Source organism: Carcharodon carcharias, chromosome 8 (genome assembly GCF_017639515.1).
Source record: "Carcharodon carcharias isolate sCarCar2 chromosome 8, sCarCar2.pri, whole genome shotgun sequence".
Lineage (NCBI taxonomy): Eukaryota > Metazoa > Chordata > Chondrichthyes > Lamniformes > Lamnidae > Carcharodon > Carcharodon carcharias.
Window position 1 is genome coordinate 143,288,063 of NC_054474.1, and position 27,540 is coordinate 143,315,602.

The 27,540-nt window shown below is 47.3% G+C and overlaps 1 protein-coding gene across 1 annotated transcript in view; it reads right to left on the reverse strand.

Moving 5' to 3' along the window:
• Positions 1–234: 234 nt before the first annotated feature.
• Positions 235–27,540, reverse strand: part of mymk (myomaker, myoblast fusion factor) — a 44,169-nt gene continuing 16,863 nt past the window's right edge. The window contains exon 5 of the mRNA XM_041194449.1: positions 235–378. Coding sequence (XP_041050383.1) covers positions 235–378 — 144 coding nt within the window. The remainder of the gene's footprint in view (positions 379–27,540) is intronic.

A 27,540-nucleotide genomic window follows, 5' to 3' on the forward strand; every position in this document is an offset into this window, starting at 1 on the left:
TTCATTTGAATAACATATTCAGCCACCAGTTGAGCTTTTGCTTCATACAATTTAAATTCTCACCAACAGCCAATACTTCAAAAGATATTTCTGGACATTTCAAAACTGGTTGGGGATACGATATATCATATCATATCATATAGTGCATTTACAGTGTTTTGGCAAAAGGAATGATCATTTCATTGATGCAATGCAGAAAGATACTGCTTGGACCAAAGACAGATTCTGCCTTTTTCAAACACAGCAGAGTGTGCAGCAACTTAGTTTTACCGGATTTCCTCCATTTCCTGCTTGAGAGTTGATCTTTGGAAGAAGTAGGATAAAGGAGGCTGCCAGGCTGCAGTGGTAGAAGCTGTGTACATAACTGTAATCCCATTCCTATGAAAAAAAAGTGAACCTGCATCAATTACCCCAATACTTTTTTCTGAATGTTACACACAATTTATAAATTGATTATTCATTTTGCTCAATGTATTAACAACAACTTGTATTTAAATAGCACACTTCACAGGATCATGATACAATACAGGAGGAGGTCTTTTGGTCCATTGTGTCTGTGCCAGTTCTTCGAAAGAGCAATCGAATTAGTCCCACTCCCCTGCTCCTTCCACATTGCTGTGTAATTATTTTTCATTCAAGCATTAATCCAAGTTCTTTTGAAAGTTACTATTGAATCTGCTTCCATTACCCTTTCAGACAGTGTATTCTATATCACAACAACACGCTGGGTAAAAAAATTCTTCTCATGTCACCTCTAGTTCTCTTGCCTGGCACCAAATCTGTGTCTTTTGGTTACTGCCAATGGAAACAATTTCTCCTTGTTCACTCAACGAAAGCTATTCAAAGCTGGATTTACTCTGCTTAGCGCAGGGTAGATTTAAGAGAAGATAATAGAGGTATTCAAAATCAAGAATTGCTTTTGTAGAATAAACAAGGAGAAACTGTTTCCAGTGGCAGAAAAGTTAGTAACCAGAAGACACAGCTCCAGCTTCTCCAGTCTCTCCAAGTAATTGAAGACTCTCAATGCTGGTGCCTTTCTCGCAAACCTCCTCTGCACCCTCTCCAAGATCTTGACATCGTTCTTAAGGTGGGGTGAGGCCTAAGTAGTGTCTTGTAAAGGTTTCAAATATCTTGCTTTTGAATCCCCATTTAAAATTGTACCATTTAGTTTAGATTGCCTCCCCTTATCTTTCCAAATAAAATGCATTGTTTCACCTTCTCAGCATTAAATTTCATCTGCCATGTGCCTGCCCATTCCACCAGTCTTTCTCCTCCAGCCCTACAACCCTCCAAGATCTCTGTACTCCACTAATTCTAGCCTCTTGAGCATTCCTGATTTTGAGTGCTCCATCCTTGGTGACCATGTCTTCAGCTGCCAAGGCCATAAGCTCTGGAATTCCATCACTAAACCTCTCAGCATCTATCTTGCCCTTTAAGACACCTTAAAACATACTTTTTTGAGCAAATTCTGGTTATTTGGCCTAATAATTCTTACAAACGCTCTCTAATTTTGTTTGATAATGTTCCTAAAACACCTTGGATATCTTATTACATTCAAAGCACTATATCAATGCAAGTTGCTGCTGTTATGTTCTCCTGAAGACTGGTGTTATACTATTATATTCTTTCACATGGTCCAGATTTTCATCCCAATTCGGACGTGCAGAGTTGGGAGATTTCCCAGCTCGGCAAACCTAATCTTTAAAAATGGCCGCCCACAGGTCAGATTTCCGGTTAGTGGTCAGGAGTGGGTGGGTGCGGGCTGAAATAGTAGTCAGGGCGGGTGACCCCAGAACAAGTGCTCCTACTTTTGAGCTCCAGCACTGTGTTTAAATTTAAAGAAAATAATAAAACATAAAACACCCCTCCAGCCCACACCAACTTGCCCCCCACACACTCCCTTTGTCCCATCCATGCAAACCAATAACCCCCATCCACCTCCATGGCCCTTCATACCCCCTACCAACTTATTGTCAACTCATGCCATCCCATACCCTCCACCCTTTGCCCTTACGCATTCCACGTCAACTCACGTAGCATCCTTTGACACTTCCTGACCAGCTTTGACATTTTCTTGACACCTTGACCCTTTCTGTTCGGTTTGATGTTTCCTGGACAGCTTGACATTACCAATGAGTTTGTGCCTATACAGTGCACAAACATGTTCAATTCTAAAAATCCCAAAGGGTGACTTACCTTTTGCAAAGGTGTCCTGGGACTCTAACAAAGGGGTAGTTTACCTCTCCATTGTGGTACCCAACTATCCAAAGAATCCACCAAGTTCAGGTCTCCTCTCACCTGGTCTGCTCTGCGCACTCCAGGATTCATGCAGCTAGGGCTCAAAGATCGAAGTCAGTGGAGACAGCTAGTGATTTAAATATCCAGCTGCCTCCACAAACCATTCATGTATGAACCCTAGCCCGATTCCAGTCCCGCTGATGCAAAGATGGGAAATGCTGGGTTCGGGGGTGGTACTTGGCATTTTTGTCCATTTTCAGGATCTTCTCCTGTCTGGGAACTTTGAAATTATACCCTGTATTACCAAATACAGGGGTAAGATTTTTAGTTCGGCCGAGCACAAAATGATGCACAATAACGTTGGGCGTGCGTCCTGACGTCATCGCGCACTCACACAATATTTCAGTTGGCGGGTGCACGCCAGAGTTGGCAGCATTCCTGCCGACAATCAAAAGACCTATTAAGGCAATTAAAAAGTTAATTAAAAGAAATTTTTCACTGCCTGTCCAGTCTTACGATTGGTGGGCAGGTGAAAAGGCCAAGTGGCCTTTGCACTTATTTGGAAACCTCATCCACAGGTGGGATGAGGTTTCCAAAAGCAAATAAAAATCAAATAAAAACTTTTTTTTCATTAATAACATGTCCCTGCTCATGTGACAGGACATGAAGGGACATGTTTCATTACATTTCCATTTTTTAAATTATATTTTTTCATATATTTTCATCTCCCTGGGGCAGCTCTCTGCCGCAGGGAGATTATGTAGCGCTCACCCCGTTCGCCTTCCTCCCTCCGCCTGCATAGGCAGCACTGAGTGTTGCTGCTTGTGTTTCATGCTGGGCGGGCCTTAAATGTCCCGCCAGCATGAAATTGCCTTCCGGGACTGCCACCCCCACTTAGCCCGTACACCAAAGGCAAAATTCTGCCCCAGGTCATAAACATATGACAAAAAGAGCAATGGCCTTCATCATGACCCTTAAGGGCTACTATATACTTCCTTTAAGTCTGAAAAATGACCATTCATATTTTCTGTTTCAATGTACTAATACTTCCCAAGGTGCTTCATAGGTGAGATTTTCAAACAAAATTTGACGAATCTACATCAGGATATATTAAGATAGATGAGCATAAGCTTAGTCAAAAAGATAAGTTTTAGGTAGCATCTTAAAGAAAAAGAGAAAGATGGAGAGGCAGAGAGATTTAGGTAGGTAATTCCAAAGTTTTGGGCCTAAACAGCTGAAGGCACTTCAGCCAATGGTGGAGTGATTATAATTCGGAATGTGCAAGGGGGCAGAGTTGGAGGAGGCTGGTACTACCCTATTCATTTTTTTGCTACATTTGAGCAGGGTTGGAGGAGTGTAGAAATTCAGAGGCTTTGTAGGGTTGGAGGAAGTTAAAGAGATAGGGAGGGATGAGACCATGGAGGGATTTGAATAATAAGGATGAGAATTTTAAAATTGTCGACTGGGAACCACAACACAAGTCAGAAAAGATATCTAACTATGACTGAATCTACTGCCCTTTGCTGGAGCAGTAAAATGGGGTGAATACACACAACCAGTGAGGTGCCTTCCCTGCATTCTGGAAATTGTGGGCAAGGTCCTTTTGAGTTTCTGTCCATTAAGTCAATGGATGGAAGTGCACCTGCCTTCTCCTGATTTGCTTCTGCAAGGCCCAACTCAAGGAGCATGATTTTGTAAAATCAGTTTTGTTCTGCAGCGTTTCCAGAATATAAGTGATTGTAGAAAAGTGTTTACGTCATAAAATCTGAAAAATAATTGGACAAAAAGAAACTTTGTTTTCTGGGAATAATTGGGCTAATTATTCTTGGTAATGTGCAAAGTTGTGATTTTGCACAAGTTCAGAATTTTCCAAGGATGGGAAAAATGGAAATCATAGGACAAACTTGTAGGAGATTGCTGTAGAGCTGGGGAGTAGACACACAGAGGATAGAATTGGGCTTTGCCAATAGCTCAAAATGAGCTCATAGTGAATGGTCCGTCATTTGTACATGGTAACCCATTTTCATTGATCAGTGTTACTCCTACACCTCATTGGTACCAAGGCTGGAATTTCATATTGTTATGGACAGGGGAGAGAGACAAACTGAACACCTATATTTTTCTCACCGTTTGTCCATAAACAGAGGTGTTTTAATTTTTTAAATAGACAAATAAATTTGTTTCCCCAAATCCCCTGTTTACGAAGTTAATTTTAAAGTGACTCATAGCAAACTTTCTTTAGGGTAAAATCAGAAGTATTGTTAATTCATACATTTAAACCCTGGGGATGGTCATCACAACTACATGCGCACACACAAGCACACAAGAAGGAGATAGGAAAGAAAAGTGTTTTACTACTAGGTATAACTTAGGACAAAGAAAACCCAAAGATACGAATATTAATTCATGTGAATGTTAGGGTCCAGAATGTCAGCATCCAGCGAGGGTTCCTTCACATAGGAGTTAAAGTTCAGGCGGGTTCAGCTAGCTGAAAACAGGGGTTGCTGAATTCCTTCAAAGTTGGTGGTGATGCAGCAAGATGAAGTTGGTACACAGAGACTTGGTCCACTCTACAGGTGATGGCAGGAATCTTCCAGAGAATCAGGCTTCGAGGAGGTTTAGACTTGAGGCAGGCTTTGTTGTCAGCCTGGAGTCCTGTTTTAGTTTTGACAGGCTGGATTTTAATAGCAGACTGCCCTGGGAGACCAGGAATATGACATTAAAACTTTCCAAAGGGCAGAGGAGCTTAGGTCATGTGGTGTTGTCCATTGATGAGTCGGTTTTATGTTCAGTGTCTATGCCTCTGGTCAAAATCCATTCTTCACCTTAGGAGATTAATGGTGGTTATTAGTGCCTCCACAAGTATAATGAGTTTCAATGGCTCTCTCTTTGTTATAAATCCAAGCTAGGGAGACAGACTGTCTACTGCCCCCTTGTTTCATTGATTGTAATGGGTTCATGCAAAGATAAGTGTAAGATTCCACAAGGATGAATGTTCAGCTTTGTTCTGTAATTATTGTTGGAAGTTTCCAGAACTGTGGCCAACTTGCAAATCATGTGACCTGTAACAGCCATGTTTTTTGGTCCACCAAAGTCCATTTTTAAATAAGCAGAAAGTAAGGTTTGATTTAAACAGTTATGATCACTTTCATGTCTTATGGGCATGACAATATGCTAAGCAGAGGTGACAGCCTAGTGGTAATATCATCGGACTATTATTCCAGAGGCTCAGGCTGATGCGTTGGGAACACGGGTTCCAATCCTACCATGTCAGCTGGTGGAATTTAAATTCATTTAATTAAATCTGGAATTAAAAAGCTAGCCTTGTTAATAGATGTAAAAAACCATCTAGTTCACTAATGTCTTTTAAGGAAGGAAATCTGCCGTCCTCACCTGGTCTGGTCTACATGTGACTCCAGACCCACAATAATGTGGTTGATTCTTAAATGCCCTCTGAAATGGCCAGTAATCCACTCAAATGTATCAAACCACTATGAAGCCTACAAAAAGGAATGAAACTGGACAGGTTGACTGGCATTGACCTAGGCACAGGAAATGACAACTGCAAACCTAGCCTTGTAGACCCTGAAAATCCTCCGTGCTAACATCTTGGGGCTTGTGCCAAAATTGGGAGAGCTGTCCCACAGACTAGACAAGCAACAGCTTGACATAGTCATACTCACAGAATCATACCTTATAGGCAATGTCCCAGACACATCATCACCATCCCTGGGTATGAGGTGTACCTACATCACATTGACTGCAGCAGTTCAAGAAGGCAGTTCGCCGCCATCCTCATAAGGGATATTTGGGATAGGTAAGAAATGCTGGGCTTGCCATTGAAACTTACCTCCTGAGAATGAACAATGAACTCAGAGGTAGTGGCACATTGGTATACAGTTTGGAGGGAGTTGCTCTGGGAGTTCTCAACATCTACTCCGGACTCCATGAAGTTTCCTGGCATCAGGTCAAATATGGGCAAGGAAACCTCCTGCTGATTACCGCCTTCCATCCCCCTCAGTTGATAAATCTGTGCTCCTCCATGTTGATTGTGATGGAGACCTCTTAACTTGCCTGAATGAATGCAGCTCTAACAACTCAATAAGCTCAACACCATCCATGACAAAGAAGCTTGTTTGATCAGCATCCTGTCCATCACCTTAAACATTCACTGCCTCCATCATCAGTGCACGGTGGCAGCATTGTGCACCATTTACAAGATTGACTGTAGCAACTTGTCAAAGCTCCTTTAAAAGCACCTTCCAACTCGCAACCTCTACCACCTAGAAGAAGCACTGAGGGTGGCTTAGGCACAGAGTGTACTCCAGGAGGAGAACCTCAATGTCCATCACCAGGAGTGGCTCGGTAACACTACTTTTCAACGAGCTGACCAAATAGTTTTCGAACAGATCTAGCAACTCAAAACTGGGCATCCATAAGGCACTGTGGGCCATCAGCAGCAGCAGAATTGTATACAACCACAATCTGTAACCTCATGGCCTGGCATCCCCCCAGCTCTACCAATTACCATCAGACTGGAGGACCATTTCTGGTTCAATGAAGAGTGGAGGGCATGCCGGGAGCAGCACCAGGCATGCCTAAAAATGAGGTGTCAACTTGGCAAAGCTACAATACAAGACTACTTGAAAGCCAAACAACGGAAGCAGCATGCAACAGAGACAACATCCATTGCATTCCCTTCATCAAACCTTCTGTTACTTCATCAAAATTCAAATCTTTTGATGAAGGTGGTGGTGTTCCCATGCACCTGCTGTCCTTATTCTTCTAGGTGGTAGAGGTTGCGAGTTGGAAGGTGCTTTTAAAGGAGCTTTGATAAGTTGCTACAGTTGATCTTGTAAATGGTGCACAATGCTGCCACTGTGCACTGATGATGGAGGCAGTGAATGTTTAAGGTGATGGACAGGATGCTGATCAAACAAGCTTCTTTGTCATGGATGGTGTTGAGCTTATTGAGTTGTTAGAGCTGCACTTATTCAGGCAAGTTAAGAGGTCTCCATCACATTCCTGACTTGTACCTTGTAGAACATAAGAAATAGGAGCAGGAGTTGGCTAATTGGCTCCTTGAGCCTGCTCTACTATTCAATAAGATCAAGGCTGTAGTATAAGGCTGTTTGGGCAGAGAAAAGGTTAATGTGGGACTGGTGAACAGTATTGACCACTGTATGATGTACAGAGTGATATGGTAGTAGACTGTGTTTAGAAGAGTCTCATAGAAGCCAGCATGGAGACAGCACCCATATGTACAAACAAACTTACAAATTATCGGCAGGAGTAGGCCACTTGGCCCCTCGAGCCTGTTCCGCCATTTAATAAGATCATGGCTGATCTAAATGTAACCTCAACCGCACATTCCTGCCTGTCCCTGATAACCTTTCACCCCCGTTAATCAAGAATCTATCTAGCTCTGCCTTAAAAATATTCAAAGGCTCTGCTCCCACCACCTTTTGAGGAAGAGAGTTCCAAAGACTCATGATCAAAAAATTCCACTCATCTGTCTTAAATGAGCGACCTGTTGTTTTAAACAGTGACCGTTAGTTCTAGATTCCCCGATAAGAGGAACCATCCTCCCCACATCCACCCTGTCAAGACCCCTCAGGATCTTAAAGGTTTCAATTAAGTCGCCTCTTACTCTTCTAAATTCCAGTGGATACAAGCCTAACGTGTCCATCCTTTCCTTATAAGACAACCTGCCCATTCCTGATATTAGTTCAGTAAACCTTCTCTGAACTGCTTCTGACACATTTATATCTTTCTTTAAATAAGGAGATCAGTACTATACACCATACTCTAGATGTGGTCTCACCAAAGCCATGTACAACTGAAGCATAACCTTCCTACTTTTATAATCTATTCCCCTCCCAATAAATGATAACGTTCTATTAGCTTTCCTAATTACCTGCTGTATCTGCACACTAACCTTTTGCGATTCATACACTAGGACACCCAGATCCCTCTGAATCTCAGAGCTCTGCAATCTCTCACCATTTAGATTATAAGCTTTTTTTATTCTTCCTGCCAAAATAAATGATTTCACATTTGCCCACATTATACTCCATTTGTCAATTCTTTGCCCACTCACTTAACCTATCTATGTCACTTTGTAGCTTCCTTACATCCTCTTCACAATTTACTTTCCTACCTATCTTTGTGTCATCAGCAAATTAGCAACTATTCCTTTGGTACTTACATCCAACTCATTTATATAAATTGTAAAGAGTCGAGGCCCCACCACTGATCCCTGTGGCACACCACTCATCGCATCCTGCCAACCAGAAAAAGACCCATTTATGCCAACTCTGTTTCCTGTTAGCTAGCCAATCTTACATCCATGCCAATATGTTACCACCTACACCATGAGCTTTTATTTTCTGCATTAACCTTTGATGTGGCACTTTATCAAATGCCTTCTGGAAATCCAAGTATAGTACATCCACCAGTTCCCCTTTATCCACAGCACGTGACTCCTTCAAAGAACTTCAATAAATTGGTTAAATATGATTTCCCTTTTACAAAACCATGTTGACTCTGCCTGATTGCCTTGAATTTTTCTAAGTTCCCTGTTATAACATATTTAATAATGTCTTCTAACATTTTCCCTATGACAGATGTTAGGCTAACTGGCCTGTACCTTGGAGATGTATATAATTATGGGTTACCAATAAATGGTTTATGTTCAACCATACAAGCCTCCAGACCTTTTAGTGAGGCACCAAACATTCTTACAACAATGGCTGATCTGATTGTGGCCTTAGCTCCACTTTCTTGTCTGTCCCCACCCTTGACTCCTTTATTGTTCAAAAATGTGTTTAAATCAGCCTTGAATATATTCAATGACCCAGCCTCAACTGCCCTCTGGGATAGAGAATTCTTAAGGTTAACAGCCCCCTGAGAGAAGAAATCCCTCCTCATCACTGCCTTAAATGGGTGATCCCTTATTTTGAAATTAGATGGCTTTGGGGAGACGAGTGGTGAATTCCTCATAGCAGAATTCCCAGCCTCTGACCTATGAAAATAACAAGGAAATCCAAGATCTGCTAGCAAGAAAAAGGTCAGCTCATTAGCTCATCTGGCTCAGCCAGCCAGCCAAGAGAAAAAGACAGCCTACTGTTAAGCACGCAACACCCTTCAACGTAAACTGAGGAACATCCAAAATGACTGGTGGATTGCACTTGTGGAAAAAACTCAACTGTACACTGATACAGGCAATGTAAGAAGCTTCTTTGAAGAACTAAAATCTGTCTATGGACCAGCATATCAAACCCAAAACCTTCTGAGGAGCGCCGATAGCAAGACACTACACACCGACAAGGAGTCAGTCCTGGATCCCTGGTCGGGGCACTCTGAAACACACTTCAGCACCAAGTGCACAGTGCATGATACTGCCATCAACCAGATAAAGAGCAATAAAGCCCCCGGAGCCGATGGAATTTCACCAGAATCCTTGAATCCTGTTGGCCCTGCCCTATATACCAAGCTCCATGAGTTTTTCATGGCCTGCTGGGAACAAGGCAGGATTCCAAAGGATCTTTGTGATGTTTTCATCACTTCGTACACAAAGGAGAAATGTCAGACTGCTCCAACTACTGTGGGATCACCCTCCTTTGCATTGCTGGGAAGATCCTGGCTAGAATGCTTCTGAACAGGCTTCTACCCAACATTGTGGAAGAAAACCTCCCAGAGAACCAGTGTGGTTTCAGAGCAAACAAAGCTACCTTAGACATGGTATTTGTACTCAGCCAAATACAACAAAAGTGTTGCGAGCAAAATTAAGGCCTGTACATCATTTTCATAGGCCTCACCAAGGCATTGGACACTGTGAGCTGTGATGAACTTTTGAAAATCCTTGAAAAACTTGGATGTCTACGCAGGTTCCTGGCCATGGTGAAGCAGTTTCATGAAAATCAGTAGAGACAAGTCAAGCATAACAGCGACCTCTCGTCCCTTCCGAATCTCCAATGGCATGAAGCAGGGATGTGTGCTGGCCCCAACCTTATTCACCATCTTCTTCAGCATGATGCTGCAGCAGGCAATGGAAGGCTTTGAGGAGGGAGTTTACATACGCTTCCGGACTGTTAGAGGTCTTTGCAACCTCATGCATCTTCAGGCTCACCCAAAGTCCCAAGGAAAACTCATCTGTGAACTTATTTTCTCTTATTACTGCACTCTCCTGGCTGACAGTCAGTCAGACCTGCAACGTATAACACGTTTTTCCGAGGCAGCACAATTCTTCAGACTAAAAATTAGTTTAAAGAAAACTGAAGTCCTGCATCAGCCTGCATCCAAGGAACTCAAAGTATACAAAGCCATAGTCCTCACCACTTTTTTGTGTGGCGCCAAGTCATGGCTCTTGAACCTCCATCATGTAGGCCTTCTAGAGAGCTTCCATTAGCGCTGCCTCCGCTGCATCTTCAAGATTCGCTGGCAGGACCGCATCATAAATATTAAAGTCCTGAAAACAGCCAACCTCACCAGCATCGAGATCATCCTCCTGCAAAGCCAACTGCATTGGGTGGGTCACATTGCCTGGATGGATGACAGTTCCCTACCCAAGATCGTGTTGTACGGAGAGCTGACCACTGGTAAGTGCAACAGAGAGGCCCCACACAAACGTTTCAAGGCCTCCTTGAATAATTCGCTCTCCATGTGCCACATCAACCATCGCCAGTGGGGAGTGCAGGCCATAGATCGTGATGTTTGGAGATGCCACATTGGAAGTGCTACAGGCACCTTTGAAACTGAGCAAAGAACCATGAGAAAAGAGAATAGGAGGATAGATCCAATTGTCCCCAGCAATGACTATACCTTCACATGCACCCGCTGTAGGGGAATCTGCCAATCATGGATATACCTTAGTAGCCGCCAGCGGCCCTGCACCTGACGAGAAGAAAAATACAACCTCCCTAAAAACCTTCATCTGCGAAGAATTGCCAAGAGAGAGAGAGAGCGAGAGAGACTTTCTCTTGTAGCCAACAGTATTCATATGGCTGATCCAGTTAAGTTTCTAGTTAATGGTAACCCTCAGGATGTTGGTGGTAGGAGATTCAATGATGGTAATGTCGTTGAAAGTCAAGGAAATGATGGTTAGACTCTTTCTTGTTAGAATCTCATTTTGTTAGAGGTGATCATTGCCTGGCACTTGTATGGTAGGAATACTGCTTGCCACTTAATCGCCCAAGCCTGAATCTTGTCCCAGTTTCGCTGCATGGACATGGACTGCTTCAATACCTGAAGAGTTGTGAATGGCACTGAACACTGGGTAATTATCAGTGACTTCTGATCTTATGTTGGCATGATGATGGTTGGGCTAAGGACACTATTCTGAGGAACTTCAGCAGCAATGTCCTGGGGCTGAGATGATTGGCTTCATCAACCACAACCATGAGAAGGATAGTAATAAACTTCAAAAGGACATAGGCAGTTTGGTGGAATGCACGGAGGGGTGGCAGATGAATTTACAGTGTAGATAGGGAGAAGCTGTTCCCATTCGTAAAAGGATCAAGAACGAAAGGGCAAAGATTTAAAGTGATTTGCAAAAGAATGACATGAGAAAAACTTTTTCACACAACTAGTGGTTTGCGTCTGGAATGCACTGCCTGGAAGTGTGGTGGAGGCAGGTCCAATTGAGGCATTCAAGAGGGCATTAGATGATTATTTGAATAGAAACAATGTGCAGGAGTATGGGGAAAAGGCAGGGCAATGGCACTAGGTCATAACACTCATTTGGAGAGCCAGTGCAGGCACGGTGGGCCAAATAGCCTCCTTCTGTGCCATTAAAATTCTGTGATTCTGTAATGCAGAGAAGTGTGACGTGATTAATTTTGGTAGAATGAATGTGGAGAGAGAATATAATATAAAGGGTACAGTTATAAAAGGGGACAAAGGAGCAGAAAGACCTGGTGGTATATGTGTTAAAATGATTGAAGGTGGCAGGACAGGTTGAGAGTGCGGGTAGTAAAGTGTATGGGATCCAGGGCTCTATAAATAGGGGCATTGAGTACAAAAGCAAGGAAGTTATGATAAGCCTATATAAAACACCTGTGGCCTCAACTCAAGTATTGGGTCCAGTTCTGGCACCACAGTTTAGGGACGGTGTGAAGGCTTTAGAGAAAGTGCAGAAAAGATTCATGAGAATGGTTCCAGGGATGAGGAACTTCAGTTATGTAGATAGATTGGTGAAGCTAGAACTGTTTTTCTTGGAGAAGAGAAGGTTGAGAGGAGATTTGATAGAGGTATTCAAAATCGTGAGGGGGCTGGACAGAGTAGATAGAGAGAAATTGTTCCCATTGGTGGAAGGATCAAGAACCAGAGGGCACAAATTTAAAGTAATTGGCAAAAGAAGCAATGGTGACATGAGGAAAACCTTTTTTAAGCAGTGGCTAAGGTCTGGATTGCATTGCCTGTGAGTGTGGTGGAGGCAGATTCAATCATGGCATTCAAAATGGAATTGGATCATTATCTGAAAAGTAAAAATTTGCTGTGGGGAAAAAGCAGGAGAGTGGCACTGGGTGAAATGCTCTTGCAGAGAGCCAGCACAAATACGACAACCTGAATGGCTCCCTTTTGGGCTGTGAGCATTCTATGATTCTATATTTTGTGCTAGGTATGACCCCAACCACTGGGGAAATTCCACCACCCCCTCCCACCCCGATTCCCATAGACTTCAATTTTGCTAGGGCTCAAAGTCATTGATCTGAAACATTAATTTAAAATCAATTAGGTAGGAACTAGTTACAGTGGGGTTGGATGAGCAAAATGCTATTGAGTGATAGAATTCAATAAAGGACAGTAAAAGAGAAAAGTTAGTAATACTGAATATCCTACCAGCTACCAAATATTCAAAGGAAGTTGCAGTTTTGTGGGAGTCAATGAGGCTGTTGAGTCCCAGGCCTTCATTCCTAACCCTGGAGGATTTCATTCTTCCTCCTATTAACTGCAGTGTACATTGAGGGATAGTCTGCACTGAGTAGAAACTTATTGAAATTGCATGAAACTTGCTTTCTAAATAGTACTTCAGGAACTCTCAAGGGATAGTGCAATATTGAATTTAATGCTAATGAATTTGGAGAGATCAATAAGCAAAACAGAAGTAAGTGAAAATAATACTGTCAATCTCAAAAGCATAGTTATTTATGCATCCCTGGAATAGATCAAGGCTGGGTAAAAGAGGAAGACCAGTTTGGCTTAGAAGCACATCACAGCAAAAGCATTCCATTTTTTTTAATGTTCAGGAAAGGAATAAGATTAGGAAATCTATAAAGATAAACTGAGGAATGCTAATAATTGTTTTGGACTGCTGGGGACATGCAACAAAAACATAGTTAGAAACCTCAAGCAGAAGCATAAAACATTCTTCAACTCAGAAATAAACAAAGGTGCAAATAACAGTCAGGTCACTAAACAAGGAAACTCAGGAAATGGCTGAAGATGGAATAATTGCTGAAACTTTTAATGTTCAACAGTTTTCATATCAGGAATGGGCGAAGAAATGTTGGAATTGGTTTAAAGATGAATGTAGACTGAAAATTGTAAAATCATAAGAGAGGACATATTAGGGAGGTGTTGAAGTTCAAGGTTGGCAAGGCTCCAGACTCTGACAGGGTTCTGAAGGAATTAACTCAAGAAGTACGGGTGGTCTTGTGGATATTTCTTAGAGTTCACTGGACTCAGATTAAATCCCAGGTGACTGGAAAATAGCAAATGTGACTCCAATCCTCAAGAGAAGGGCAAGGGATGAAACATCAAATTATAAACCTGTAAGCTTCACTTCCATTGTGTGAAAGCATTTGAAATTATTATGAGGGATAATATATGGGAGCATCTTGAGGGGCATGAGTTAATATGAGACAGCCGGCATGGTTTCAGAAGTAGGAGACTCCATGTAACTAAGTTATTGAATTTTTTGAGGTTGTAGATAGAAGATAGAAGTTGTCCTTTATAATTGGGTCCTCAGTAAGATCCAGGCCCAGGGCATAAATGGGACAATAGTGAAATAGTTGATTGGTAGATAGCAAACAACAGTAGTGCATGGTTTGGTATCTGATTGACAGCTAGTTGCTGGTCAAGTGCCACAAGATTCAGTATTGCAGCTGCTGCCATTTCTCATTTGTATTTTGAGAATGGTAAAGTGTCCAAAAACTCCAAATTTGCAGACAATACAAATTGGAAGCAGTGGCAAATGATGAATATCAATGAGCACAAATTCAAAAGATCTTGACAAGCTTGAGTGGTGGGCAGAAAAATAGTTTACATAACTTTTTCTGGCTCTACAATAAAGTGCTTAACTTTTCTGATGGCAGTGTCTAGCAGTCTTCTTACTGACCAGTGCTTCCATTAGCCCTGATTGCTCCCCGTTGTGTGCACACCAGGTTCACTCTGACATGTTCCGAACTGCATGTTCCCTCTGTCTGCCAATCAAATATCCCAAACTGACGCAGTGAGGCTTTTTAATTGGCTCCACAAGTAGTTTAACAGGAACTTAATTGGTGGCGTCGCAGATTCCAGACACCCACCCCACTGAAAATTGTCTCATGTACCAGAGGTGTGGGATTCAATGCCACCCTCCAGGAATGTGATTTTCAAATTGTGCTGGCACACGTTTCTACCCCCAACAGCAACTGAAAATCTGGCCCTTAATGTCTGTGCAGGAGCCATTATTAATATAGTGGGCTCCGCACTTCTGACATGGAATGAGCATACGCACACTGACTGCTAAATTCAATCCTTGGGTTTGTAAAATCAGAGCAGCACAATCCAACTTTCATAGAATTACATAGAATTCATAGAGCAACCAATTCAGCATAACTGCCCTGTGCTGGTGCTTATTCTGTAATGAGCTTCCTCCCACCTTATTTCATCACATCCTATCACTGTATTCTTCTATTCCTTTCTCACTCGTTTGTTTATCTAGTTTTCCCTAAAATGCACCACGTAATTAGATACAGTCATGTTTCTAGGCCATCATTCTATAGCTTTGGCAACATCCTCCCTTCTCTTCCTCAGGATCTTGAGATGAATCCCTTCAGCTCTGGCATTTTATCTTCCTTTAGCCTAATAACTGATCTAACATTTTCCTTTTATCCATCATGATACAGTTCATCAAAAAAGTCAAAAAAACAATCAGGAAGGCAAAGACAAACTATGACATTAAATTACCAAGGATCATAAAACAATATAGTAAAATATTTTACAGGCGCATCAATTAAAAAAGGAAGGCTGTAATGGTAATAGGGCTATTAAGGGATAGACAGGGTAATACCATAGGTAACCATAGAAAGAAGGTAGAAATATTAAATGATTATTTCACTTCATAGGAACTTGGATTTAGGAGCAGGAGTAGGCCATCCGTCCCTTTGAGCCTGCTCCGCCATTCAATAAGATCATGGCTGAATTGTTTGTGATCTCAACTCCACTTTCCATGCTGCCCCCATAATCCTTGACTCCCTTGTCTATCAAAAATCTGTCTAACTCTGCCTTGAATGAATTCAATGACTCAGCCACCATTGCTTTCTGGGGAAGAGAATTCCACAGACTAATGACCCTCAGAGAGAAAAAAAATTCTCTTCATCTCCATCTTGAAAGAGAGACAACCCTTTACTCTTAAACTGTGTCCCCTACCTCTAGGGCCCCCACAAGTGGAAAGATCCTTCCGGTATCCACTCTATCAAGTCTCCTCAGAATCTTGTATGTTTCAATAAGATCATCTCTCACTCTTCTAAACTCCAATGAGCATAGGCCCAACCTGTTCAACCTTTCTTCATAAGATAGCCCCTCATTCCAGGATGAGTCCAGTGAACCTTCTGTGAACGTTTCTAAAGCAATTATATCTTTTTTTAAATAAGGAGGTCAAAACTGTACAAAGTATCCCAAATGTGGTCTCACCAAGATCCTGGACAGCTTCAGTAAAACTTCCCTCTTTTTATATTCCATTCCCTTTGGTATTTACCAGGGAGTTAGAGCAAGTAACCATAACATTGAATGATGAAATGAGCAATAAGATAAGTGCAGTTAAAATAAAAAAGGGATGTATTGAATAAACTAAACAAGCTCAAAGAGGAGCCCCTGCTCTGGTTGGATTGAGTCCATGTATTTTAAAAGATTCCAGGGAAGAGACAACAGAGATATTACTACACATATTTCATAATTTGTCAGAAAACATTGCAGTGCCAGAGGAATGTGGTTGACTCTTATAAAAAAAATACCCTCTGAACAAGGGCAATAAGTGATGGACAATAAATGCTGCCCTAGCCAGTGGCACCCATACCCCTTGAAAATTTTTTTAAAAAAGCTAAAGTAATTCCTGTATTTAAGAGGGGCAACTGAACATGTCCAGGGAATATAGACCAGTCAGCTTAACATCAGTGGTCTGAAAAACGAAATCTCTACAAAAGAAGAAAATCAAAGAACATCCAGAAATGAGAAGTATAATACTAAATAATCAGCATGAATTTCAAAATAGAAAATCTTGCTTGACCAACCTTATAGAATTTTTTGAGGAGATTACAGAGAGGGTAGATAATGGTAATGTAGTAGATGTAATTTATCTGGATTTTCAAAAGGCCTTCGATAAGGTGCTCCATAATATACTAATGAATAAGGTCAGAGAATGTGAAGTCAAGGGACAAGTGGCAGAATGGAATGGTAGCCAACTTTAAGACAGAAAGTAGAGAGTGGGAGTAAAGGGTAGTTATTCAGAGTAGCAGCAGGTGGGAATGGTGTTTCATGATGATTAGTACTGGGGCCGCTGCTGTTCATAATTTACATTGACGATTTGGACGTTGGAATCAAAAACACAATTTCTAAATTTGAGGAAGACACCAAGTTGGGCAATAGTCAATACTATATAAGGCTGCAACAAATTACAGGGAGACATTAATAAACTTGAAGAACGAGCAATTAATTGGCAAATGAAGTTCAAAATAGACACACATGAGGTAGTGCATTTTGGCAGGAAGTATAGGGAGGCCACTTATAACCTGGAAGTTGCAAATCTAGGTGGGGAAGAGGAACAAAGGGAACTCAGAGTGCAAATACACCAATCACTAAATATTGCATCACAGATTAACAAGGGCAAAGGGCAGAATTTTCCATGCCCACTGGCATTGGACATGTTGGCGGCATGAGCGGACAATATGGCGAGGAGGCCAAAAATCGGTTTCATGACGTCATTAAACTAGTTTGGTATTGTCCACTCAGTCCATTGGTGGCGGGCTGCGTTTCAGATGTCGGGAACTTAATTGTAACACATCTGCATATCATTACAAGGCCAGCCTGCCAGAATCATCCACACCTACAGGATCGTCTGCCCACACGCCGATGTGTTTCACAACAGCATATATAAGCAGTGAACTTGGCGAGCTGCACTTTAAGGGGAACTTGGAGATAAGTGCACAGTAATATTACACAACGCTCGCAATGGTTGCCTGTTGGACTTCAAGGTTGAGGTGACTGGGGCGGGTGGGGGATAAGGGGTACCCTGCAGTTGAGGCAACTTGGGGGACAGTGGCTGCCCTGCAGTTGAAGTGGATTGGGTGGGGGCTACCCTGCGGTTGAGGTGCATTGGCAGGGGTGGGGTTAGGGGAAGGGCTGCCTTGCAGTTTAAGGTAGTGCACAAGCACATGCGGGGTAATGGGGAGGGAAGCGACCACACATTAGGGAAACCTTGTATAAAGTTACCATTCTTCTGCAGCTGAGACAGTTCAGACACAGCCACATTGACATGCGTGGAATCTGGTCTCCAGCTTATCTGCCCACTCAAATAATGCAGAGGCATAAAAATGCCACCAAGTGCTCCAGAGCTTTTCACTCCTTGGGCACAGACTGCAAACTGATGAAAGTTTCAGTGGACTGCAGAACAGTTGGGCGACTGGGCACATTGTTCAATCTCCTTGCTAAAGCTGGCTATGGAGCAGTCACTGGTGGAGGTGCTCACAGCCCCTTGCAATGTCATCATGCCGGTTTGGACCAGTCACTCCCATGGTTCAAACTAACTGTGCAGCCTTGTAGCGCAGGTTAGGAGAATGCCTGCGCCTGAGCTGACAGCACAACATGAGGTCCAATGGGCAAAGCTGCCACCAATTGGCCAGGTGGAGTTGGGCGGAGGCGGATGGGGTTTCAGTCAGCCATGCAGCGCACTAAACTCTGGCCATCCAAGTGGTGGCCAGCACCCTCTGGGAATCATTAAGGGGCCTTCAGACTTAACCAAGAGAGGTTCTTAGAACACCCAAGCCAACCCACACGTCTCTCTCTTTCATCAGAGAGCATGGAGCCTGGTGAACTAGCTGTGAGCCTCATGGTGTACAGAGGGAGGAGCAGCACCCTCAGGAAGAAGGGGTAGCTGGGGCTCACACACACGCCATTGAAGAGGCACAGTAAGCCATTGCTGATTGGTGCCTAGCTAGACTCAGGGTCTATAGACTCCACCTTTCATTCCTGCAGATGACCAAGAAGCAGCGACGCTGAAGACTGTGCATGTCTAGGGAACTGGTCGGTCACATCTGCCACCTGCTGCAGGATTTGGCGCCACGGGGACATGGAGGGTAACCACTCCAGCGGCCGTGAAAGTGACCGCAGCACTCAATGCTTACAGCAGTGGCTCCTTTCAGGCTCCACAGATGACCTTTGTGGATATCACAAGCCTCCACCCACAAATGCATCCATGAGGTTAGAGATGCCATCTTCGCAAGGGCACACAACTTTGTGCATTTTGCCGGGACCAGGAAAGCCAGGATGCAAGGGTGATTGGATTTGCCTAGATCTCAGGTTTCCCACAGGTGCAGGGTGCCATCAACTGCACTCACGTGATGCTCAGATCTCTGTCGCAACAAGGGGTCAACTATGTCAACTGCAAGGGCTTCCATTTATTGAAAGTGCAGCGGGTGTGTGACCACCACAAACGTATCTTGCAGGTCTGCACATGGTTTCCAGAGAGTGTGCATGACTCCTACATTCTCAGTCAGTCACAGAGACCTGACATCTTCCAGGGACTTCAGAGGCTGCAGGGATGGCTCCTTAGGGACAAGGGCTACCCATAGAGGATGTGGCTGATGACACCTATGTCATGGCCTCAGATTGCAGCAGAGCAAAGGTATAACGAGGCTCATGCTGCAATTCACAACTTAGAGCAAACCATTGGGATGCTGAAAATAAGGTTCTGGCGCCTGGACTGGACTGGTCTGGTGGAGCCCTGCAATATAGTCCAGAGGATGTCACGCATCATTGTCATCTGCTGTGCCCATTACAACCTGGCATTGCAATGGGGAGAGGTGTTGGCTGAAGAGGAGATGGAGGAGCTGAATGTCTCCTCCAAAGAGGAGGACATCGACAGCGAAGAGGCCCTCGCACTGACCAGACGAGGCAGGTGCGCTCGGGCCGTCCTCATAACTGCTAGATTTGTGGAGGATGATGACGGCATGCAGTGAGGACACTCCATAGATCATCATATAGCCTCTATGAATGTCTGACTCCTGACTAGTCGAGGGCAGCTTGCTTGCACTCTGTGATCAGGGTCATATCATAGAGACGCAGCCGTGAAACTTTAAATGCACCTGACCCTTTGTCAGCCTTCAGCACCTGACCCTTTCAGGAGCACAGTGTCACTGGTCACAGATTTTGATGAGATGGGGGCCAGCCTCATCTTAGAGGTGCTGAGAGCAAACAGGGAGAATGAAGGAACTCTGCGCCACCTGCCCACGACATTCTGGCAGCAATGACAAGCACCATCGAGGTGCAGGCACCACTAATGGGTCCAGGAAGTGTGAGGCCGGACCATCACTTTGGTCTGAAGGCTCCACAAAGCACAAGAAGAGGCCCTGGACTGAGACACTGGCCTTTATCTTGTGCAGAAAGGTTTCACATCTGAGTGACATGAACACTGCTCATCAAAACAAGGAGCCATAGGCAAGGAGACATTGTTGAGAGTCTATTTACAATAGTGAGCATTATAACAAATGATTAACACCTGTGCCCACACTGTGCAAGTGGCTTGGCCTAAATAGCCAAGTGGTTATGGTACTGGGTTTGTAACCACAAGACCAAGAGTAGAGAAGGTGTGTTGGTGTTACTGCTGCTCCAGAGCTCCTGCTGCTCCTGTACTCGAGGGTGTTTGCTGCTGCTGCTGCTGGACCTACCCGTGTGGGGACAAAGGAGCTGTGTTGGTGTTGCTGCTGCTCCCGCAGAGTAGAGAAGGTGGTTTGGAGTTGTTGCTGCTCCCGAGTTGCTGCTGCTGCTGGACCTGCCCGTGTGGGACCCCTGCCCGTGTGGGGCCGAAGGAGAGAGAGGGAGAGAAAGTGAAAGTGCAGCCTCTTTTGCGACTACAGGGCAGGAAGGCCAGGAGGCCGAAACGGACTTTTATAACAACTTCGTAGGTGGGTGTCTGGACTCTGTATTTTTGAGGAAGGTGGGGGCTTTGAAGAACTGTGCTTTGTAGGGGGAGGCAGGAAGACTGCAAAGGGGTTGGGGAAGGAAGGGAGGGGTGTGGTTTAAATCATCTTATTTTTTCCACCCGCAGCCACCCCGCCCCCCACCCCCCCACCCCCCCCAAACCCAGCCCTTTCCCGGTAGCCAGAAAGAGCTGGCAAAGACATTGCCTCCCCCTGCCTGAAGATCAACAGGCCCCCCACCCAACGTACTTTTTCAAGAACCAGAGACACTCACCTGAGCCTGAACTTGCTCATTTTCCCTCCTGTGCCTCCCTGCTCTTTACTCCTCTCCCTCCTCTCCCTTACTGTCAAAAAGGAGGGAGGTTATTTCTACCTCTCTCCCCCCCTCCCCTCCATAGAGAGGGACTTTAGAAATATATTAAAAAAACGAATACAATGGCCAATCCTTCTCGGGGTGGGCGCGGCTCTGGCCCAAAGGCCACTTCGACATCTCCTGTGGCTGGGCCCTCGAGGGCTAATGTGGAGGCGGCCTTGTCACCGGTGGCAGGGCCTTCAAAAAAGACCTATGCGGGGGTGGCTGCTTCTGCGGCTCCTGCTGCTCCCGCTGCCCTGTCGCTTTTCCGCCTCTTCACCAGGGCCCTCGGGATGAAATGCTACGCCCACCCGGAGATGACAATAGAGGCATGCGTTAAGGCTATGGCTGGGGTTGTCGGCCCCTCAGCCATAGTAGCTGCCTCAAAAATGTATGGAAAGGCCGTATTTTTCTTGAGGTCCGAGCAGGCGGTGCAACTCGCCCTGCAGAAGGGGCTCACTGTGGGACGGACTTTTCTGGCGGTAGATCCCCTTGAGGCCACCGCCCAGAGGATTGTTATTTCAAATGTCCCGCCCTTTTTACCATGTGAGCTCCTCCTCCCCCACCTTAATAAGCTGGGGGAGGTCAGGTCGGGGTTTGCGCCAGTCCCGCTCGGCCTCAAAGACCCTCCGCCATGTGTACTCCTTCCGGCGCCAAGTTTTCGTCCGCTTGGCCCGGGAGGAGTGCCTGGAGGGGGCCTTCTCGGTCAATTTTGAGGGGACCGCCTATCGGGTCTTCTGGACCGCGGAGGGCGTGCGGTGCCACGCTTGTAAGGAGGCGGAGCACGTAAGAAAGAACTGCCCCGCCTCCAAGGCCACGAGCTCCACCCAAGCGGCCGCGGCTGGCACCGCCCCTCCTCCCCCCGCCACCACTTCATCTCCCTCCCCGCAAGGGGAAGCGACCCCGGCAGCAGCTGCCATCTTGGCTGCCGGTGAGGCGGGGGAACAGCCCCCGCGCCGTAAGAAGGCGCGGAGGAAGACCCAAAATTTGGAGGTGGCCCCTGAAACCCCTCAAACCCCCAAAACACGTGGAAAAACTGGCTCGGGGGAAGTAATAACATCCGGCCCTGGCATCGTTCCCGCGCGTGCTCCCAGGGCCAGCGGGGATGAGACGCGGGACCCCAAGCCAGGGAAAAATGATCCCAAACCCCAGAGAGTGGAGTGTCCGGGAAGGCTGGACAAGGAGGGGGGGGCCTCGGAAATGGAGGTCTCCCTAGCCTCCAGCCTGACCAGGAAGAGACGTCATCCTTCGGAGGAGGAAGTGGGCGACACCCTAACTGAGGAAGCTGGGTGTGTCCATTCCCCCGATGAAGAGGTGGTGGCGTCCCCTCCGAATAAAACCTTGCCCTGCCCTCTGGGGGAACCGGAAACCCCTACCCCCACTACTGTTCCCCCTACCAGTCTGCTGCAGTCCTCTGAACAGGGCCCCTCGGGGGTCACCGAGGGCACCTCCCTTGAGGTGGTGCCCAGCTCCAGTACACTCAATACCCCCGAGGTACCTTCAGGCTTGTCGGGGGACTGCAGTTTCCTTCATTTCAAAGAAAAAAATGGGTCATTGGGTGGCGGCGAAAAGGAGGGCCTTCCCGCTCCCTCCCAAACCTTGACACCGGGCGTCCTATGTTTAGGTCAGGAGCTTGTCCTGAGCTCCCCGGACGACCCGGTGCCGGGAGGAGAGCGGGCATCAGAACTGCCGCTGCCCTCTGGCCCAAAAAGTTTAGAGGAGACCAGAGAGGATTCCTCTGGCCTTGATCCTGGGGGTGGGATCGAGGCACAGATAGAGCCAGCTGGCAGCTCCGAATCAGCCCCCGTACTCAATGCGGGGGAGGGGTCGGAAGCTGGAGGCGACGACCCGCAGAAGGACGGGGTGTCGGTGGTGAGCGTTGGGGATTACGCAGAGTCACTCTCAAGCGAGGCAGTGGATCCCCTGGTGCCCTCCACTGACTCCCCCCTCATCCCCCCAAGGGAACTCCGGGACTTTTTGTCGGGGCACCGCGGTCGCCGAGACAGGGTTCAGTTGGCCTTGGACCGGTGGCATTCGTTTCCGCTGGTGTTCTGGTCCACTCGCGAGGCTCTCAAGTCTCCCGAGTTGGATAAGAACGCGCGGCGGAGGGTCCAAACGTTTCTCGCTGGGCTCCTGAAGGAGAGGAAGGACTAAAAAGTCCTCTTCTTTTTTTAATTACTTACGGTGAAGGTTTGATGTACCTTTGACAATGAAGACGACTATAGCCAGCCTCAACATCCGTGGCAGCAGGGGCGCACAGCGCAGGTTCCAGAACTTCTCGGTCCTCAGGGACGGGAAGTATGCGTTTTGCTTCCTGCAAGAAACCCATACCGTTCCGGGAGAAGAAGCCACGTGGCTCCTGGAGTGGCGAGGGGGTGTCTACATGAGTCACCTAGCCTCCAATTCGGGCGGGGTGGCTATCTTGTTGGCCCCGCATTTTCAGCCGGAGATCTTGGGGGTCAAGGAGCCGGTGCCAGGCCGGTTGCTGCACCTGACTGTGCGTCTGGGGGGGGGGCGGTGCTTCAATTTGTGAATGTGTACGCTCCCCTGGGCACGCAGCAGCAAGCGAGCTTCTTTGAAGAAGTGTCCACTCATCTCAGCTCCATCGACGCTGGCGAGTGCGTCGTCCTCAGGGGGGATTTCAACTGCACCCTCGGGGTCCGGGACCGTCACGGTACCCCGCACTGCACGCGAGGTGTAAGTAAGTTGCGTGACCTGGTCAGGTCCTTCGACTTGGTGGACGTCTGGCGAAATCTCCAAACTGACTCCAGCATGTTCACCTTTGTGTCACCTGGAGTCGGAGTGTCCAGACTCGACCGCCTTTACGTTTCAAAGGCGTACGTGTCCTGCGTTCCGGCTGCTTCTATACAGCAGGTTCCATGCACGGACCACCGTCTGGTATGGGCGGAGCTCACTTCATTCTGCGCTCGGACGGGGTCCGCGTACTGGCATTTTAATAACCTGTTGTTGGAAGACCAGCGGTTCCTGGACTCGTTCCGTCGCTTCTGGGCCGGCTGGAGAAGGAAGCGGGGAGGCTTCCCCTCCTTGAGGCTATGGTGGGACGTGGGCAAGACTCACGTCCGAGTTTTCTGTCAAGAGTACGCGAAGGGGTCGACAAAGAGACGCAAATCCAGGGTCGAGGAGTTGGAGAAGGAGGTGCTCGACCTGGAGGCACGTTTCCGTCAGCCCGATGCGGACCCGGCCCTGCGGTCAGTGTACGATGAGAAGAAGGGCGCGCTGCGGGACCTGCAACTGGTCGGGTCTCGGGGCGCATTCGTGAGGTCGCGGATCTGTTTCCTTAAGGAGATGGACCGCAGCTCCCCCTTCTTCTACTCTCTGGAAAAAAGGCACGGGGTCCGTAAGCAGCTCCTTACGCTGCTGGCCGAGGACGGCTCCCTTGTCTCGGACCCAGAGGGCATCAGGGCCATCGCACGAGATTACTACACTGCCCTGTTCTCTCCGGATCCATCCAGTGAGGAAGCTTGCAGAGTTTTGTGGGAGGACCTGCCGCAGGTCGGCCCGGAATGCGCTAGAAAGCTCGACTCTCCTATAAGTCTGGGGGAGCTGACCGGCGCACTCGACGGTCTTTCTAGGGGCAAAACCCCGGGACTAGACGGGCTGACCATGGAGTTCTTCAGGGCGTTCTGGGACGTCTTGGGGAGCGCTTCGCGGGGGTCCTGGGGGAGAGCATTGCTACCGGGTAGATGCCTCTTTCGTGGCACAGGGCCGTGATTGCCCTGCTGCCGAAGAAGGGGGATCTCCGCCTTCTGAAAAACTGGCGCCCGGTCTCCCTCCTCAGCACGGACTACAAAATCTTCGCCCAAGCCATGTCTTCTCGGCTCGGCACCGTGCTGGACCACATGATCCACCCTGACCAGTCCTACACCGTCCCGGACCAAACCATTTATGATAACATCCATCTGGTCCAGGACATCATCCACCATTCCCAAAGGGCTGGTCTGTCGAGCGCCTTCCTGTCTCTCGATCAGGAGAAGGCGTTCGACAGGGTGGATCACGGATACTTACTCGGAACTCTGCGAGCGTTCGGGTTCGGGACGCATTTTGTCGCCCGGATCCGACTTCTGTACACTGCCGCGGAGTGTCTAGTGAGAGTTAACGGGTCCCTGACGGCGCCCCTTCGCTTTGGGAGAGGGGTACGTCAGGGCTGCCCCCTGGCTGGCCAGTTGTATTCTATTTGCGTGGAGCCTTTCCTGCGCCTCTTGCGGAGGAGGTTGTCGGGATTGGTTCTGCGCGGGCCGGGCATCGGGGTGGTCCTTTCGGCTTACGCCGATGACGTGCTCCTTATGTTTAGTGACCCGGCTGACCTGCGGAGGATGCGCGAGTGCCAGGAGGTCTACTCTGCCGCTTCTTCTGCCAGGATCAACTGGGAGAAATGTTCTGGACTCCTGGTCGGTCAGTGGCAAATGGATCCCCTACCCGAGGAGCTCAGGCCTTTCACCTGGAGCAGGACCAGCCTCCTCTACCTGGGGGTCCATCTCTGCCCTGCTGAGGAATCCTGGCTGGCGAACTGGCAGGAACTGGAGACGAAAGTCACCGCTCGCCTGTGGCGCTGGACAGGACTGCTCCGAGTGCTATCTTACAGGGGTCGAGTTCTGGTCATAAACCAGCTGATCGCCACCATGTTGTGGTATCGACTGGTCACTTTGACCCCTCCCCCGGACTTTGTCACAAGAATCCAGAAATTGTTAGTCGACTTCTTCTGGGACAAAAGATTGCACTGGGTCGCTGCTGAGGTTCTGAGTCTCCCGGTTAGGGAGGGTGGTCAGGCGCTAGTGTGCCTACGCACACAGGTGGCGACTTTCCGCCTTCAGACCCTGCAGCGATACCTCTACGTCGAGCCTCCTCCTAGATGGTGTGCCCTGACGACATATTTCTTCCGTCAGGTGCACGGCCTGAATTATGACGTGCAGCTCCTGTTTATAGAACAGATGGGCCTCGGTGGCTCCTTGCAGGCGTTGCCCGTCTTTTACCAGGACCTGATCAAAGTCTGGAAAGTGGTCGCCTTGCGACGCAGCTCTCCCCCGTCAGGAGTAGCGGCTATCGTCAGAGAGCCACTGCTCAGGAATCTGCCCCTCCGTCCTTTTCAATGGTTGGCGGAGAGGAGGGCTGTGGCCGCAGGGGTGACCAGGATCGGGGATGTGCTGGGAGGCGGAGGACTGGGCTGGATGCTCCCGCAGGAGTTGGCGTGTGGCACATCGCGCGTCTGTGAGTGTCCAGGTCGCAGCCGATGCCATCCAAGACCTGAGAACAGTCGTGCTCGGAACCGACGTTATTTTGGGTCTTGAGGTGGCCCAGGTGCGCGGTGGTCTTCCGTCTGAACGTTCCCCTGTTCGGACAGAATTCCACATTGGCCCCAAGCCCCGAACCCTCCCTCGGGTGCTGGTGCCCCGCAATATGAGCCGCCTCGGGGACATGCCCTCTGTGCCTTTTGGCACGGCAAAGAGGGGCTTTTTGTATGGACTGCTGCTGCACACCTTCCGTTTTCTCGCCCTTGTCCACCACCCGGACATGCCCTGGCGTGCCTTGTTGCCGTTCGGTGGCGGAGGCCCCCGATAGGAGGCCCTCTACGGAGGTGTCCTCCCCCTTTCTATCGGGGACCTGGGTTGGAGGGTGTTGCATGCAGCAATCCCGTATAATAAGAGGATGCATAGGTTCACGGACTCTCAGGACACGTGCCCTTTTTGTGGTCTTGTGGAGTCCGTGGACCATGTATACGTAGGGTGTTGTAGGCTGCACTCCCTTTTTAGTTATTTGAAAAACCTTTTATTGATGTTTTGTTTGCACTTCAGCCCCACTCTCCTGATCTATGGGCACCCGGCGCGGAAGGGGGTCGGGAAGGAGGAGGACCTCCTCGTGAACCTGCTCCTGGGCTTGGCCAAGTTGGCCATTAACAGGTCCAGGCAGCGGGCGATCGACGGGGGAGTCCCGCCCGATTGTTTGTCCCTCTTCCGCGGCTACGTTCGCTGCCGGATGTCCCTGGAGAGGGAGCACGCGGTGTCTGCTGACACGCTCGAGGCGTTCAGTGCTCGGTGGGCACCGCGGGGACTGGGGTGTTTTGTTGACCCCTTTAATCACATTTTGATTTAAAGTTTGTAAGGTTCCTTTAAATTTTTGTCCTTGGTTTTACAGCTGACCTGAATTAGGGGCTGTGCCTGATTTATCCCAATTTTGTTGATTTGGTTTAATTGTTTTCATTTGAAAGATTATCAAGAGTTCAAATCTCACAATGGCAAACTATGAAACAATGTAACTTCATCTGAATAGGAACAGATGGAAACTTTCTTACACCTTCTTAACCTTCCTAACCCTGTCGCTATGTCTTGGTGCTCCCTGGATATCCACAGAGAAGGTGGAGGCAGCCTGCTGCTGCTACGCCCTGTCTGTGATGACTTTGATGGGCATCTTTTGGAAGGTCTAGACCTGAAGGACCCTAGCCTGCTTTTGGGGTCCTGCTGTGTGGCAGTGACACCCTCCTCAACTTGTGGAACTGGAGCTGCTCGGGTCATGTGAAGAGGAGGTTCGGATGGGCTG